Source organism: Podarcis filfolensis (assembly GCF_964270895.1).
Source record: "Podarcis filfolensis genome assembly, chromosome: 10".
In the NCBI taxonomy this organism is placed as follows: Eukaryota; Metazoa; Chordata; class Lepidosauria; order Squamata; family Lacertidae; genus Podarcis; species Podarcis filfolensis.
Genome location: NC_139612.1, coordinates 66,570,390 through 66,589,002, shown reverse-complemented (window position 1 = coordinate 66,589,002; position 18,613 = coordinate 66,570,390). Strand labels below are relative to the sequence as shown.

Genomic DNA, 18,613 nt, shown 5'->3' with positions numbered 1-18,613 from the left:
TCCAAGAGAACCGAGCAGCGTTAGGAGCAAAGTACATGCTGTTCTTGCTGGGCCGTCTGCTGTTATGTCACTCTGATAGCTCATGCTTTGGAAGGCTGGAGATGTGGGCACAAAACGGGGGGGGGGACACAAAAAAAAACCAAGGATGCAAGGGAAGGGCGTGTCCATGTGGATTTTCTGCTGAACAATTTGTTTTGTTTTTACAGTTCTTTAGTTTGGGTTTTGTATATATATCTATCTAAAACCGAGGGAGAAATTATTCATGCCTCATCACGCTCCGTCTCCAAAACTGTGCCAGATTTATGCGCTGGCAGGGGAAGGAGGAAGTTTCCTTTGGAAATTACATTTGCCCTGAATTCCATAACCAAACCAGATGGATCCTGCAGCTCCCATGCAGTTAGGAGCAGAGGAAGCTGCCTTAGACTGACTCAAGAACTATTGGTCCACCTAGGTTAGGACTGTCCGCTCGGACAGGCAGCAGCTATCTAGGGTTTCGTGCCGGGCACTCTCTGGAAATGGAATCTGCTTGCAAGATGGGTGGTCCTTAGAGACCCCTCTGTTTGCTGGCGGAAGGGAGGACGGGAGTGACAGGAGATGGGAGAGCTCAACTAGAAAGCTCTGTCTCCAGAACTCCCACCCCAGGGAGGCTTGCTGTTTTTGTTTGGGTGCCTGGTGAAGAAGACCTTATCATTCATCCAGGCCAGGTTCAGAGAACGTTTAACCCTCTAGATATTGCTGAACTACAACTCCCATCTGCCCCAGCAAGCATTATTTTTTTTTACATTTCCCAGCAAGTTCCTTTAGTCTTTCCACTTGCAACTCTGGGCTTGAGGCACCCAAACAGGATTAAGAGCGGAGGAGTCCCTGGAACGCCGGCGTGGCAGATTCTCTGTCACTCGAAATCCCTGCCAGGGGCCTCCTCTGCCTTCACAATGTCACCAAACGTGCGTGAAAAAAATCTCCTCCTTTTACATACTGCGTGTGACATCTTTGGATGCTTTCAAAGTACAGCGGAAACAAAGCAAAAAAAATATGTCTGATTTATCAATGAGGGACTAGAAGCCAAATCAAAACACTCAGTGAGAAAACCTCTCTCTCTATTTCTCTTTGAGCTGGAAATGAAAAAAAAAGGGTTTCATTTCACGCTAGAGAAGTCTTTCAAGGCAAAGGATTTCTTCCTGATTCCCCCCCCCCCCCAGCACCAAATGAAGGATGTTCCTGGAAAGGGGGCGGGGGGGTGCATCCAGTTTATTAAATTAGATGAAATCATCAAGTTTCCAGCAGAAGTTACACATGCAGGGAGAAGTCTGTTGCCCTAAATGGTGGAAAACCTGGATCAGTTTCTGTCAAACGGCCCGAGGTTTGTATCACATAATCTCTCCCAATGCTAATCCAATATTAGAGGCTCATCCTCCCCAACAAAAGCTTAACAATTCTGGTCAATCCAATGGGTAAGATCACTGCCAGTTGAACAGGCGGGGATGTTGCAAAGGCAATTGTCTTTTTGAGAGCCTTGTAGGAGGGCCAGGGTAGCAATTGCTTCCTTTCTGTAGAAAGCCTTTGGGGAAAAGTCCTGCCAAAATAACATGGGGAAAGGTATAAGGAGGAATGGAGGAATTTGGGAGCAGGATACTGGTCTCGATGGAACTTGCTTGCTTGGATATGTTTTCCACCACTGTCCCGGAGCTTACCAGAGATCAAACCCAGGACTTTTGACATGCAAATGACGCATTGTAGGAATGGCCATTCCTCAGACTCTCTTTTGTGCAAAACTGATATTGCACTCTTTTGTGCAAAACTGATATGTGCAAAACTGATATTGCACAGTTGGAATTTCTGTTTTCTGGGGCCGGGTGTGGGGAGAACTGCCTACTGTCATAAGGACTAGACTCTTAGCTTTTCTTTATAAAGTGCAACTAAGGCCGACGAAAGGCTGTTGTTATTCATAGGCCAGTCCCTCTGCTGTGGGTGCATCATGCCATGAGGACATGTTACATTATATTTCATTTCTGCTTCCTGCAAACCCCCGGACGGTCTCTCCTGCATATACATTGGGCGTGTTTATTTAAAGAAAGTGTCTCTCGCACACAGGGCTCTGTCACTGCACACTTTAATTGGTACCTTTCGTTTATCCGCCCCCGAGCTGGATAATCCGTCAAAGCACTTGACTAATTTTAATTGGCAAAGGGAGCGGGAGAAAGAAAAAGTTGATAGTAGGGTCTGCAAGCTTTGGAACACACCGGCTTGGTTTCTTTGAAGTTGTTTCAGTTTCTCTGTGCTACTATTAGGGGGAGAACATTGCATTTTTGATATATCCTTTCTGTTCCCTCCTAGGAGGAGGAGCAGCTTTTGCTTGTTAAAAACGGTGAATTATGCTTCCTGTGGTATCTCAAGAACTCACCTGTATGGAGGTTTTTCATTCACATTCATCCAGCCAGCTTAAAGGCAAATGATTAAACAACTCTTTAACTCTTTGGCACTGAAATTTGATCCCACCCTGGCATGATAACATCATCAGATGTTCAGGGAAGTCATTTTGGAGAGGTTTGTAAGGCACAGGACTCTAAACTAGGGACTCTGCCAGCCAGACTCAGGGGCATTGCTATTTATGTTGCTCTGCTAATTTGCCACCAGAGGGCGCTGCTGGACATCTCCACTGCCCCTCAGCGCCCTATGGTGGCCAGAGGGCAGTATTGCAGCTTCCAGCTCAGCAAGGACCAGCAGGAGAACTAGGTCGACTTGTGAGGTGGCGGGCTCTCCTTCCTTGGAGGTATTTAAGCCGGTGTCAGACGCGGGTGGCGCTGTGGGTTAAACCACAGAGCCTAGGACTTCGAAACCCCATGACAGGGTGAGCTCCCGTTGCTCAGTCCCTGCTCCTGCCCACCTAGCCGTTTGAAAGCACATCAAGTGCAAGTAGATAAATAGGTACCGCTCTGGCGGGAAGGTAAACGGCGTTTCCGTGCGCTGCTCTGGTTCGCCAGAAGCGGCTTAGTCATGTTGGCCATGTGACCCGGAAGCTGTACGCCGGCTCCCTCGGCCAATAAAGTGAGATGAACGCCGCAACCCCAGAGTCGGCCACGACTGGACCTAATGGTCAGGGGTCCCTTTACCTTTACCAGGTGGCCATTTGTCATGTATGATCTAGCTGAGATTCCGGCATTGCAGAGGGCTGGACTAGATGCCCCTTGGGATCCCTTCCAAGATACAAGGGCATGATGGATCCCCAGAGAATGCTTGCATATCCTCCTTTCCCTTTTGGAAAGCCGCATGTAGGGAAAGAGATCAGCTGGAGAGAGGAGTCTCAGCCGAGACATTCCTGCTGCTTTGGGAATTATGTAAGGGCATCCAGAGGCTCAAATGAAGGAAGCGCTTTGGCCTTTGGAAACAGAATTGCCAGCCGTCATAAGGAAACAAGAGGAGCCTGCAGGATCAGGCCCGCAGGCAGGATTCGAACACAAGAGCCCTCTCCCCTCCTGCTGTTTCCAGCAACTGGCGTACAGAAGCATTTCTGCCTCTGAATGTGGAAGCATAGCGCAGTCCTTGTGGCCAGGAGCCATCGATAGCCCTCTCCTTTGTCCAATCCTCTTCTTAAAGACGCTGATTCCTTTCTTTCCCCTGCTGTTCCTTCCCTCCCTCTTCCTCGCTTGAATTAAAAAATGAGGGTGAATTGAAAGCAATGAACGCTGAGGGCTGGAATGTTACTGGCATCGTTTTAATACTAACAGTAATCCCTTTTTATTTTAAGGTGCAGATGTTCGCCTCGTGAGGATGCCGTGTGCCAAAAGAAGCAACGCTGCTAAGAAGCCAGCTGCTACCGAGAAAGATGTGGGGTTTCTCCCCCCCCCCTTCTTGGGGATCTTCTGCACGGGATTCGTTTCAGGAGGCAGCGGTGGTTCACTGGTCACAGCAGCCCTTGCCAAGCGGACGCGCTCCAGATGTTTGAACTCCAGTTCACATCAGCCCCAGCCGGGAAGGCAGGTTGGCAAAAGCTGTGTGATTAGGGTGTTGAAGAGACCCTGAATTTGGGTGTGAGTAGGGGGGGAGAAAGAGGATGTAGACTGTGGTTCAGGGGAAAACGTGGCTGAAAACAGCAGGCTGATACCCCAAGGATTTGGCCTCGGACCTGCAAAGCAGGAAGAAGAATGCAAACTTAACTCGGAAGCTTCTCTTGAGGTGAGAAAGTGACTTGGTTGGATGACTTCATGGACTCAGAGAACTGTAGAGTTGGATGGGACCCTCAGAGTCATCTAGTCTAACCCCCGCCCCTGCAATGCGGGAATCACAACTAAATACAGTGGTACCTCGGGTTAAGTACTTAATTTGTTCTGAAGGTCCGTTCTTCACCTGAAACTGTTCTTACCCTGAAGCACCACTTTAGCTAATGGGGCCACCGCGCTGCCAAAGCACGATTTCTGTTCTCATCCTGAAGCAAAGTTCTTAACCTGAAGCACTATTTCTGGGTTAGCGGAGTCTTTAACCTGAAGCGTATGTAACCTGAGGTACCACTGTAATCCCTGACAGGTGGCCATTCAAAACCTCTGTTTAAAAATCTGATCCGCTTGTTTGTTTTGATGTAGGAATCGCTTCGGTTGAACCATCCCAAAGCAATTTTAACAATACGGAACGTATTTGAAAACAGTTTCGGAGCCAGTACAATGGTACCTCGAGTTGAGAACTTAATTCGTTCTGGAGGTCCGTTCTTAACCTGAAACTGTTCTTAACCTGAGGTACCACTTTAGCTTCCCCCGCCACGCGATTTCTGTTCTCATCCTGAAGCAAAGTTCTTAACCCGAGGTACTATTTCTGGGTTAGCAGAGTCTGTAACCTGAAGCGTTTGTAACCTGAGGTACCACTGTATAGAAACAGACTGAGGTAAGAATCTCCATTTTAAAAGCTGGAGATCACAGGCATTATAGTCCATCAAGGGGCAATTGTGGCTCGTCGGCCTGGGAAAGTAGCCCATCTAGGAGAAGGAACACTCGGACTCTAAACTTCTGCTGCCTTGTGGGGTATCTTTGGGAGAAGACAAGGCTAAGGGGGGTGGGGACCTACACAACTCCGAAGTGGAATCCATAAGACGGTCAGATGGCGCCCTGTATGCTTCCTTCCGGCAATTTCTGCCGCCAAGTTGGTGCTAAATGTCTTGCTCTGCTTTCCTTTGGAGCACATCAGCGAGGCTGAGAGAGAAGCGTCTTTTCATCTAGGCAGCCCAGGACCTCCACATACACTGCCCAGGTTGGCGCCCCAGGAAGGTCACTTTGGTGCTGCTAATGCAGCGGTTTGGCTTGACCCCCAGAGCTTAACTCCATTGCCTCTCAAGACAGATGGATGCTAATAAGTCCGTCAACATCTGGAGGGTCAAAGGCTTCTCTCTTCCCCAGTGTGGCACAGAGGTTGCGCAGATATTGCAGGAGACCGCCCTGCAATCTGCAGACCACATTTGCACATGCACCAGCCCAGGGGTGGGGGGAGGAAAGGAACTGCGCTCATATTTTTGGAACGTCTCCCTCCAGAAGCACTTCTTCCCCTTCGAGAAACCTCTCCGAGAGGCGGCCAGTTTGGAGCCTTTGTGATTAATCCCGGAGTCACGCTTCCAGAATGCACACACAGTTGTCCTTTTCACCAGCCAGAGTGAGATGATGGATTGCTTCTCGTTTAGAACTTCCAACCGCAGGAATTCGGTTTTCTCGGGGAGGAAGGAGAAGTGCCCAGCTGTGGAGAGGAGGCTTTGAATTTCCTCTGCTGCCCTTTACGTGTTGGGAGATAAGGAGCCAAAATGGGAGTTAAGAGCCGTGGCGACACGTGCAAACCAATACCCAGAAGATGTCAAACCTGGGTTGTTTTGATGCTGGAAGGAGTTTTGGCCTGGGTCGAGGTGATGCCTTCCCTTCACCTGTTGACAAGAAAACACAGAGCTGGAGGTTTTCCAGCTTGGTAGTTAAGAGCTATCCTGGAGTTCGCAGATCTGACTTCCTTCTTCCCCAAAGGTCGGCTGTCATAGCTTTCACACCAAAGAAGGGTTTTCCAGTGTGAACTGTCACATACAGTTGTCGGAATGGGCGAATCGGTCTCTCCCTTTCTCATTTTTCCAGCCTTCAGTTTAGCTCTCTGCTCTTCTGCGTCAGACAACCTCGTGAAAAAGTGCCACCCAATTTATAATACGCACCTACAGATCTGCAGGCTTTCCTTTCACCTGTTGACAAGAAAACACAGAGCTGAAAGTTTTCCAGCTTGGTAAAGGGTAAAGGGACCCCTGACCATTAGGTCCAGTCGCGGACGACTCTGGGGTTGTGGCGCTCATCTCGTTTTACTGGCCGAGGGAGCCAGCGTACAGCTTCCAGGTCATGTGGCCAGCATGACTAAGCCGCTTCTGGCGAACCAGAACAGTGCACGGAAATGCCGTTTACCTTCCCGCCGGAGTGGTACCTATTTATCTACTTGCACTTTGCCGTGCTTTTGAACTGCTAAGTTGGCAGGAGCTGGTCCCGAGCAACGGGAGCTCACCCCGTCATGGGGATTCGAACCACCAACCTTCTGATTGGCAAGTCCTAGGCTCTGTGGTTTAACCCACAGCGCCACCCGCGTCCCTTGGTAGCTAAGGGCTATTAGCCTATCCTGGAGCTTGCAGATCTGACTTCCTTCTTCCCCAAAGCTCAGCTGTCATAGTTTTCACACCCAAGAAGGGTTTTCCAGTGTGAACTTTATTTGTCACATACAGTTGTCGGAATGGGCGAATCGGTCTCTCCCTTTCTCATTTTCCCAGCCTTCGGTTTAGCTCTCCGTCCTTCTATGTCAAACAAGCTCGTGAAAATGTGCCACCCAATTTATAATATGCACCTTTTGAAAATGCGGTTTCCCACAATACAATGCATTTGTGTGTGTGCACGCACATATGCTGTTTTCACTGATATATATATACATACTTTGCCCAAGTGTGTGCATTTTTGTACACATTAATTGGCCGGGAGAACTGTATTTCAAAACTCGGGGAAGTTCTGACGTTCCAAATGTTCACATCTTCGTTTCCGGAAGCCTGGTTTGGGTGGTTTTGCCTTTGAATGTAAAGTGAATCGTGTTTCTCTCCCCACTAATGTTGGATAAGCTGATGGCTAACATCACATCATTGGCACATAGTTCCCTGTTCCTGATTGCCAGCGGGGCCTATTTAATTATTATTATTTAGATAAAAGAAAATGCCCAGCCTGTGCGCTCACATCTCTTATTTCTAGGTCAGGCTGCGGCCTCTTCTGCTGTCGGAGGAAGTCTGTCTGGAGCTCCCTCAGGAAGCTGGTTTCATATGGTGGTTTAGATTTAACTACACGATGTCTAGCACCATTTGAAATCAGTGTTTTTGGGGGAAGGTTGGCTGCGCATTCGCCAGACGGGAAGCGACTGGTTTGGAGGCAAAGGAAGTGTAAGGCCTCCCGAAAAATCCTTCTGGGACAAACGGCGTCAGAAAAGGATTTATCGCCTGCACGGATTCACACGGCACGATAGCAATGTTGAGCAAAGGCCGTAGAGTTGGGAGTCCCAAGAGTTTTCTAGTCTAGCTCCCTGCGATGCAGGAATCATGGCTGAAGGATCTCTGACAGATGACCATCCAACCATGGGGGTTTTTTTTAGCATAACCCATCAAAATGGTGTCCTCCTAGGGAACTGGTTAAAAAGAGAGATTGAGATGCTCAGATTATTGCAAAGCTGTGTTTAATAAAGTTGTGAGGGGAGGCGGGAGAACAGAGCAAGGTTTGCTTGGTGAGGAATTAAATGGGTTGTCAGACACTCAGATAGAGCCCACTTAGAATCCCATTTCTGTGTGGGCCTTTTCTCCGGGACGTTCTCTTGATTTATTTAACAAAATTCATATACTACTTGATTGCAAAAGCAGAAACCTTAAAGCGGTTTGCAAAAAGAGTAAAAACAAGGCAGATCTTATGCACATTAGTAAGAGTCTTAATTTTTTTTTGGTTTGCAAGTAAAAGCAGAGCCAGAGACGAATTGGAACGACGATTCAACAAAGCATGTGCAATAAGCAGAAGAGAGGTAGTTTTCAGAATGGCTACAGATAACGCAGGATATGCTGCAACGATTCAAAGGAAATTGAATTGGCTGGTGTAAAGGGCTCCTGCCATAGCTTTGTCAGTCATATCCAATATCCTATTAAGATGTGAGAGTGTTTAATTAGACTTACACAATGGAATCTTTGCTCGTTCAGCATCTGAACTGAACGTATGCTGTGTCGTTTTTTTAATCTATATAAACTTTCAGTATTCCCAGCGCATATTACATTAGCATCAGCATCTACAGATTCCAGTAACCCCTTTAGAGGATGACTGATTTCTTCTGGTGTTCAGAGTCTATTCCTCTTTCTAGCACCATTTGAAATCGGTTATAGTGATTGGGGAAGAGCACCGTGTATAAGCCCATCCAAAGGTGCAACTGTATTTCAAATAAATTGTGTGCTTCGGTTGCTTGGAGAGCTGGAACTGCAAAAACCTGGGTTTGAAGGTCTGCTTCAAGGTCAAGAGACAGTGTCTGAAACTGGGATATATCAGATCTCATCTGTAAGGTGGGGGGGGGGTAGGAGCAGTCTACCTCACAAGGCTGTTGTGGAGACCAGTGCAATAAAGATTGCGGCACAGTTTGCAAGTCAACTGCAGCATAAATTGTACCTGCCGTTATTTTCCCTTTCAAAAGTTGCATGCATGTGCAGAATCGTCTGGTTATGTGAAAGGAATCCATCATAATGTCAAGGGAGAACGTTGACTTGCGATCTGCAGACAATCAAAAGATTGTGTGAGGTGCCAATTACTGCAAGGCTCTTTCCCACCTCACAAAGTGTTTCCCAGCACTGGCCCCATTCTTTGCAAGAATCTGCCTAGAATAATAGAATCGTAGAGTTGCAGGGGATACTAAGGGTCATTTAGTCCAACCCCCTGCAGTGCAGGAATCTCAACTAATAATAATAATAATAATAATAATAATAATAATAATAATAATTTATTATTTATACTCCGCCCATCTGGCTGGGCTTCCCCAGCCACTCTGGACAGCTTCCAACAAAATATTAAAATACCATAATACATCAAACATTAAAAGCTTCCCTAAACAGGGCTGCCTTCAGCTGTCTTCTAAAGGTTTGGTAGTTGGTCTTCTCTTTGCGGATGGGAGGGTGTTCCACAGGGAGGGCGCCACTACCGAGAAGGCCCTCTGCCTGGTTCCCTGTAACTTGGCTTCTCGCAGGGAGGGAACCGCCAGAAAGCCCTCATCGCTGGACCTCAGTGTCCGGGCAGAACGATGGGGGTGGAGACGCTCCTTCAGGTATACTGGACCGAGGGCATTTAGGGCTTTGAAAGTCAGCACCAACACTTTGAATTGTGCTCAGAAATGTACTGGGAGCCAATGTAGGTCTTTGAAGACCGGTGTTATGTGGTCTCGGCGGCCGCCCCCAGTCACCAGTCTAGCTGCCGCATTCTGGATTAGTTGTAGTTTCCAAGTCGCCTTCAAAGGGAGCCCCATGGAGAGTGCATTGCAGTAGTCCAAGCGGGAGATAACCAGAGCATGCACCACTCTGGCGAGACAGTCCGCAGGCAGATAGGGTCTCAGCCTACGTACCAGGTGGAGCTGGTAAACAGCTGCCCTGGACACAGATATGACCTGTGCCTCCATGGACAGCTGTGAGTCCAAAATGACTCTGAGGCTGTGCACCTGGTCCTTCAGGGGCACAGTTACCCCATTCAGGACCAGGGAATCCTCCATACCTGCCCGCCTCCTGTTCCCCAAAAACAGTACTTCTGTCTTGTCAGGATTCAACCTCAATCTGTTAGCCTAGAGAATCCAACCTCTGCTTAAAAACCTGCAAGGAAGGAGAGTCCCCCAGCTTTCACAGGAGTCTATTCCACTGTCCAACAGCTCTGGCTGCCAGAAAGTTCTTCCTGATGTTTGGTCGGAATCTGCTTTCTTGTAACTTGAAGCCATTGGTTCGAGTCCTGCCCTCCAGGAGCAGGAGAAAACAAGCTTGTTCCATGTGACAGCCCTCGAGATATCTGAAGATGGCTATCGTGTCTCCTCTCAGTCTCCTCCAGGCTAAACATGCCCAACTCCTTCAACCGTTCCTCATAAGGCTTGGTTTCCAGGCCCTGGATCACCTTGGTTGTCCTCTGCACACGTCCCAGAGGATTTTGGACCGCCGCCCCTGCTGCTTGGAGCTGGCGCTACCAAGGAATTAATGTGCAGAAAATGTGCTCTGCCGCTGAGCTATGTTCTCACCCCAATATGAGCACATGCAGCTAAAGTCTTTGAGGGTTTGCTGCCCTCTGGTGTTGCTTTTTCATGCAGCAGCCAAGTCTTTAAGAAGAGTCCATATTCCGTCATGGTCTCCACCCCATTGTCCCAACAAAACTTCTATATAGATAAGCTATGGTACCAGATTTTTTTCAATGAATCCGGGGACACATATTTTTTTTTTAAAAGCTGAGTAGCAACAGGGAGTCAGTAGTGGGGATGGTGAGGCAGAAGACCCTGGGCTCAAGCACACATGCATATTGTATAAAGGTGCAAAGCCCTTCTTTCACACTCTGTGAAACATAAATGCGCAGAGTTTTTAAAAAACTGAGCAACGGTGCACCACCCGCCTATGACTCCTGAGCTGTCCCCGATCTCCTTCCCCCTTTGTTTTGACAGATCAGGGGAGGTTTGGGAGTCACAGGCAGGTGGCCGTTGCCCAGGAGGGGCCAGCCTGGTAGCGCAGTTGGCTCTGGCTGGCTTCAGGAGCTGCTCGCTGCCGTGGTGCAGAAAAAATGACAGGCGCCACGGCAGTGAGCAGCTCCTGAAGCCAGCCAGAGCCAACTGCGCTACCAGGCTGGCTCTGGGCTGCTGATGCTGCCACCACGTTTTCTGGGGACAGATTTGAAAATCGGGGGACATTCCAGGGACGGAATTTGTCCGGGGACAGAATTGCATGGATCCAAATACCCATGCCAGTTTAGGGCAATTATCTACAGTACTCAACCAGCTGACTCGCTGTTGCTTTATGCTCCTAAACGCCCCCCTAAAACCACTGTCACATTCATGTGAAACGTTTGATTTGTTTTTAATATGAAGCCAGCGTGGTGTTTTGGTTAGAGTGCTTGATTGGGACTTCGGGGGAGACGGGTTCGAATCCCCACTCAGCCATGAAGTTCATTGAGTGTGACCTTAGGCCAGTTACTGCCTCTTAAAGTCTCACCTCCCTCACTTTGGGTACCTTGGACAAAAAGGTGGGATATAAGTGCAACAGAAAGATAGATATCGATCTGTACTGCCTGTGGGTCTTCAGGGTTTTAGGTAGACATGGAATTGGAGATTTAGAAGGGACCCCTGGGTCATCTAGTCCAACCCCCGTGATGCAGGAATCTCAGCTACGGCATCTGTGAAAGATGGCTGTCAAACTTCTGCTTAAAAACCTGCAATGAAGGAGATAGGATAAATAACACTTTATTTTCATTAGCCAATGGCCATAGCAACAGTAAAACATTACAGTATACGCAGAAAAGGAAATTTGATATAAAAGCACAATTTAAAGTCCTGAATAGTTAGTGGCCCTTATTCTGATTGCCCCTGCTATGAACCTAGCAACCTTTGCTGTTCTCTGCTCATTTTGATCTGATGGAAGAAAGGACATTGTGGCAGTGGTTGAGCGCCCAGGGATGGTTAGTATGAGTGGGGTGATGATCTCGTTCCCCAGGTCTTTGTAGAGAGCACAGGACAGGAGGACGTGTGCCGCTGTTTCAGTGCTACCATCTCCACAGGGGGCAATGAAGGAGGGAAACCTCTCAAGGGAAATCTCAGGTTTGCAAAGAACAACAAGAACAACAACAACAAATATTTATACCCCATCCATCTGGCTGGGTTTCCCCAGCCACTCATAACATAATTAGTAGTAGTATGACTTGCTTTACCCCAGCAGGTCCCAGCATGGGCTCAGCAACTTAAAATTCAGTTTTTAAAACAGTTAAAACAAATTAGGAATAGGATATTACACCACCATTTGCCTTTAAAAAAATCTGCATATTAAAAATCAAAGGTGCATTTAATGAGACATCTGGGGTGGACCCAGATTAATGGACCCCCCCCCCCGTTCCCAACATAATTAATGATGATATTAATAAGAAAAAAGCGATAAAACATCAAACATTAAAAGCTTCCCTAAACAGGGCTGCCTTCAGATGTCTTCTAAAAGTCAGATAGTTGTTTATTTCCTTGACATCTGATGGGAGGGCGTTCCACAGGGCGGGTGCCACCACCAAGAAGGCCCTCTGCCTGGTTCCCTGTAACCTCACTTCTCACAATGAGGGAACCGCCAGAAGGCCCTCGGTGCTGGACCTCAGTGTCCAGGCTGAACAATGGAGGTGGAGATGCTCCTTCAGGTATGTGGTCCCCAGCTCTCCCTGCCTGGCCCTCAGGTCATTAAACACAGAGTGCAAATTCTGCCTCGGCACATTCCTCCTACAAACACATGGGTCCTCCATTAGGCTCTGTTGCTTCTGGCAGAGGAACCGACTGTTTCAAAAAGCACAGAAAGCAAAACAGACAAAATGTACCTTGCACAAAATAGCAACAGTGGTGTGTTTTTACCCCATTTAAAAGCAGCAACCTGACATTCTGTCAATTGCTGTGTTGCTGTTGTTGTGGGTAAGTGACAGTCTTTGACCACAAGAGGGCGCCCGAGCTCCATGAAATAAAGATATTTGGAATTATACTGTTTGAACAAGCTGAAGATTTATTTTTGGTGCTTTTGCCTCAATCCTCCTCCACCCAAGAAAGCAAAAGCCAAGTGCCCTTGGGAGTGAATGCTGGGAGCAGATATTACTGCTATTTTTTGAGTGAGTCATAAATAGTTTGCTTGCCTGCTATTGCTCTGTCCGCCTCAGTCCATGTATGTCTGTGTGGTGTGTCAGGTTTAAACGGAGTTAAATAAATATTCCCTCTTCCCAGGAAAATATAATTCTGGTTGCATTCATCCCATACATTCACATCACTAGGATACCACTTTAAGCAGTTGTGGGTTCCTGCAAGGAATTCTGGGAGATGTAGTTTGTTAAGGGTGCTGGGAGTTGTTAGGGTGCTTCAGAGAGCTACAATTCCCAGAGTTGCCTCTCTGGGAATTGTAACTTTGTGAGGGAAACGGGGGGGGGTCCATTAATCTGGGTCCACCCCAGATGTCTCATTAAATGCACCTTTGATTTTTAATATGCAGATTTTTTTAAAGGCAAATGGTGGTGTAATTGTTGATTCAAGCCTTCGATTCAGAGGAATTTGGCCACTCTCCAGGTGCCCGGCTTGATTCCATGTTGACCCCCCCGTCAACGACTCCCGGCAAGACAAGGCGAGGTCTTTATCGGCCGATCCTTCTTCAAACGTGAAAGAAAAACACAGCCACTCCTCCTCCCTCACTCCCTGCCATCCCCAGGGAGGGGAAAGAGACAGACAGAAATGTATTTACATGCCTTTATTTCTGTCTTTCCTCAGTGCAGAGAACAACATGTCTGCACCCTCTGTAGAGCCACAGCAGAGAGAGAATAACTCCACCCATGTACTTCCAGTACAGGGTCATGTGACACTCTGAGCTAACATCCGGCTCTCAGAGCACTTTACAGACTGTCCCTGGTTCCCACGGTACAATCCAATAACATCAGTTTCCTGTTTACCATTCCAGCCACCTGGAGCTCGCTTCTGCATTGCTCCTTTTTCGTAACATCCTCCCCCAAAAGAATCAATGCGTGTTGCGGCAAGCAAAGCGTGATCCAGAGAAGAAAACAAACAGTTGTTATACACATAACACTCCCCTGTTGTTTCAGTTCCACCCTTGGAACTACCCGCCACTGGTTTCCCCAGTGTACCTCTCTGGTTGTCTGGCTTCCAAGGAATGAGTGCATCTGCATTACCTTGGCTAGCAACTCTCTGTTGTGTCTTTGTCTCTGACTTAGACACAGCTCCAACCTGTCCTTGGTTGTTTACAACAGCAACACATGCAACAGCTAAGTTAGCAAACTCTTTTGAGTACCTCTTGGGTGGTTGACCCTTTGTAACTCTCTCAGACCTACGTATGAGGTGCTGATCCTCTCTGCTCACTGGTCCAGTCTCAGGACTCTTAGGAGAACCAGTTCCAACAGCAAACAGTGGTTCATCCTTCACCTGTGAAGGTCTATCCATTGTGTGAGATTTCCTCTCAATGACTGTGACAACAGAGCTGTCTGAGCTATCACTGTCACTCTCAGTACCACTGTACTCTGTGAAATCTTCATCATCATCTGACTCGTCCTCTGTGGGAAATGTGTGAACTGTCACTCTCTCCTTTTCAGGAGCACTCTCTAGAAATTTTGTGAGAATCACCTGACCAGATTCAGACAAAATTACTCTGTAGAGACCCTTTTCATATCCCACAAAAATGCCTCTGGCATTCTTTACTCCACCTGGAGCTTCTGTCCTCACATGAGACCCAAAAACCCTGAAATGGGCAACAGAAGGTTTTCTCTGGAACAGTTTCTCAAAAGGAGAACTTCCCAACTCTTTCGAAACCTTTCTCACCCATGCATGACAAAACGACATGAGTGACTCCGCCCAGAACTCATGTGGCAGATGTGAACTAAGCAATTGCGCATTCATTCCCTTTTGCAATTCTTTGTTCACTTTTACACAAACACCCCTGTTCCACGCTTCCGCTGAAACAGCAATCTTGTGTCTGATCCCCTTCTTCTGCAGGAACCTCTGGAAATCCTGTAAAAGAAAAATCTGCTTCTCATCTGTGAATAGACAATCAATGTTAGCATCATGCATACTCTTAACCTTGTCACAAAACTCCTGAAACCTTTCTAAGGCTTCCTGTGGCTTCTTTAACACATAAACCCAGACAAAGTTAGAGAAATGATCCACACACACAAGATAAAATCTTGCATTGCCTCTAGATGGTTCTAGAGGACCAATCACATCAGCATACACCCGCTGAAACGCTCTGTCGACCCTGGCCACCTTCTTGGCGCTCGTTTTGGTCACACCTGCAAGAGAAATCATGTTAGACTCAGAATTACATTCCATGTAATCACTTTGCTCAAAGTCCAACAAATACAGTCCACCTTTCTGTCTGGCAGAAAGATATAACTCTCCATCTTTGAAGATCTCGCAGCTCTTATCATCATAGGACAGTTTCAGTCCTTTCTTTGCAATCTGCGAAACACTCAGCAGATTGAACTTCAGTTCAGGAACCAAATAAACATTGTGTATTGTCAAGTTCAGACTCTTAAGATACACAGATCCAACCCCAGTCGCCTCCAGCTTCTGACCGTTGGCTTGTTCCACAGCGAAGCTTTGCTTCTTAAACGTCGAAAAGAGTCCTCTGTGCGGGGACATATGAAAATTACAGCCCGTATCGATTACAAAAGAGTGTCCAACATCTGGCGTGGTTCCTTTCGCCATCAGGGCCTTTGCAGGTTTCACCGAAGACTTGGTATGACCTTTGCCTGCTGCCTCAGGCTTTGCTGAGCGGCCCTTCGCTCCTTTCGGCTGGCATGGCTTCTTGCAGTTCCGCTGAAGATGCCCAGTCTGTCCGCAATTGTAGCATCGGACAACGTTCAAAGCTACAGCATCCTCTCCAGTAGCAACATCAGTGGGGGAATTAGAACTCCGTTCTTCCCTCCCCCTGTCCTTGGCATCCATTTTGAATCCAAGCCTCAGCTCTCCACTCTCGAGCCAGTTAAAAATCCAAAAGCTCCTTTGAGCTGTTTTTCTGCCTCTCTCTCAGGCAGGCAGGCAATCTCCACAGTCTCAAAGTCAAAACAACTTTCGCTTTCCCGGCTCTGACTGAGCCAGCCCCAGGTGTCAGTAGTTTTCCACTGCCCTGACTGTCGTTGCTTAGCAACCTTCCCCGGGACGGGAATCCTTATCTCACCACAGGAATTTCTGGTATGCAAGCCTTTCTTTCAGAGCTTGTTTTTCCAAACGCAGCTCTCTCGTGAACCAGAGAATAAATCAATCTGCATTCACACTTTTAGCCCGATATTCAGCATACCTTTTTGGGGCTCCGTTGCTTGGAAAACACCCCCTCTTGGGGCCAGCCGTCTGTTCAGCTTCTGGCTGCAATTGCAGACGTTATCTTCTTTCCTTGGTGCAGAGGATGGCACACGATCCATCAACCTCTCACCTCTCATGCTGATTCCCATGGATCAGATAACCAGCAGCGTCTGCTACCATATGTTGATTCAAGCCTTCGATTCAGAGGCATTTGGCCACCCTCCAGGTGCCCGGCTTGAATCCTTGTGACCTCCTGTCTGCGACTCCCGGCAAGACAAGGCGAGGTCTTTATCGGCCGATCCTTCTTCAAACGTGAAAGAAAAACACAGCCACTCCTCCTCCCTCACTCCCTGCCATCCCCAGGGAGGGGAAAGAGACAGACAGAAATGTATTTACATGCCTTTATTTCTGTCTTTCCTCAGTGCAGAGAACATGTCTGCACCCTCTGTAGAGCCACAGCAGAGAGAGAATAACTCCACCCATGTACTTCCAGTACAGGGTCATGTGACACTCTGAGCTAACATCCGGCTCTCAGAGCACTTTACAGACTGTCCCTGGTTCCCACGGTACAATCCAATAACATCAGTTTCCTGTTTACCATTCCAGCCACCTGGAGCTCGCTTCTGCATTGCTCCTTTTTCGTAACAGTAATATCCTATTCCTAATTTGTTTTAACTGTTTTAAAAACTGAATTTTAAGTTGCTGAGCCCATGCTGGGACCTGCTGGGGTAAAGCAAGTCATACTACTACTATATGTAGTATAAAAACCAACAACTGGGAAACACTGGCCTGCGAGCGCTCCAGTTGGAGAACAGCCTTTCCCAAAGGTGTCATGGGCTTTGAAGACACTCGAACTCAGGACGCAAGGGAGAAACGTGCTAAGAAGAAGGCACGCTTGGCAAATCCACACCGAGATCAACTACCACATAGGAACCAATGTCCCCACTGTGGAAGGATGTGTGGATCCAGAACTGGCCTCCACAGTCAGTTATGGACTCACTTTTAAAACCGTGCTTATGGAAGACAATCTTACTCGCTACGAGTGATCGCAAAAGAAAAGAAGACTACTACTATAGCAATGAGGAAAAGGTAAAAGGCCATTCACAGGGAAACCAAAATGCTTGTTTACAAAGCTATTGTACTACCAACCTTACTGCATGCTTGTGACACATGGACCACTTATAAACACCATCTCCAACTCCTCGAAAGATTCCATCAACGGTGTCTCTGAATTTTTTTTACAAATCACTTGGGAAGACAGGCAGACTAATAGCAGTGTACTGGAAAAAGCAAAGATCACCATTGTCAATGATACTTCAACATCAACTTCGTTGGACTGGTCCTGTTGTTCAGATGCTTGATTATTGTCTTCCAAAGCAACTACTCTATTGCAAACTTAAAAATGGAAAGCGTAATGCTGCGGTCAACAAAAGAGGTTTAAAGACTCTCTCAAGGCAAATCTTAAAAAATGTAGTATAAACACCGACAACTCGGAAACACTGGCCTGTGAGCGCTCCAGTTGGAGAACAGCCTTTACCAAAGGTGTCATGAGCTTTGAAGACACTCGAACTCAGGACAGAAGAAACATGCTAAGAGGAAAGCATGCTTGGCAAATCCACACCGTGATCAACTCCTGCCCAGAAACCTATGTCCCCACTCTGGAAGGACGTGTGGATCCAGAATTGGCCTCCACAGTCACTTACAGACCCGCTGTTAAGACCATGTTCATGGAAGACAATCTTATGAGTGATCACCAAAGAAAAAGAAGAGCAATGAGAGCTAATAATGCAGTGGTTAGAATAAATGTTTAAGTTAAGGTGAAGAAATAAGTTAAGGACTTGCTGAATTGACAATTTAAATTGGAATACAAGAAGGGGAGGTGTGAGGAGGTCTGAGAAACAAGGTTGAGGAAAATAAGTATCAGAAACTGTATGTGTTTTTTCTATTTTTTTTTGTTTAGTTTCGAATATTTTGTTTATTTTTTTTTGTTTTTGTTTGTTGTGTGTTTTTTGAAAATACCAATAAATATTTAATAATAATAAAAAAAAATAATGCAGTGGTTAGATTGCTGAACTAGGACTTGGGAACCTGGGTTCAAATCCTCACTCATCCATGAAGCTCACTGGCTGACCTCTCAGCAAAACCTACCTCACAGGGCTGTTGTGGATATTGCTTGACTTATTGAGTTTACTTTCCCACAATGAGCTGTACCCAAAGCAGCTTACAGCAAAATTTCAAGATGTCCAAATACAAATATACAAAATGCACCGCAGGCCACTACATTCAAAAATCAGAAATTTGAATGAAGAAATATTGGGAATATATTTATAATGAGTTAAAAAAAATATTTAAATATACATTCCCTAAAAGACCGGAAGCATTTCTACTAGGGATAGTTGGGGATGAAGTTAAAAACGAAGACAAGACATTATTTCAGTACGCCACAGCTGCCGCCAGATTATTAATTGCCCAAAATTGGAAAAATCAAGATATCCCATCAATTAGAGAGTGGCAAACAAAATTATTTGAATTTGTTGAACTTGCAGAAATGACTCAAAAAATCAGAAAC

General features: G+C 46.9%; 1 protein-coding gene across 14 annotated transcripts in view; it reads left to right on the top strand.

Annotated features, from left to right (window-relative positions):
- Positions 1-18,613, top strand: part of LOC310743024 (endonuclease domain-containing 1 protein-like) — a 162,082-nt gene that overhangs the window by 134,865 nt on the left and 8,604 nt on the right. For 12 of the 14 annotated variants that reach the window (XM_083573081.1, XM_083573080.1, XM_083573076.1 and 9 more), the window contains one exon: positions 3,746-3,978. In XM_083573081.1, coding sequence (XP_083429207.1) covers positions 3,769-3,978 — 210 coding nt within the window. In that variant the 5' untranslated portion in view covers positions 3,746-3,768. The remainder of the gene's footprint in view (positions 1-3,745; positions 3,979-18,613) is intronic. The other 2 variants (XM_083573077.1, XM_083573083.1) reach the window with 1 other exon arrangement.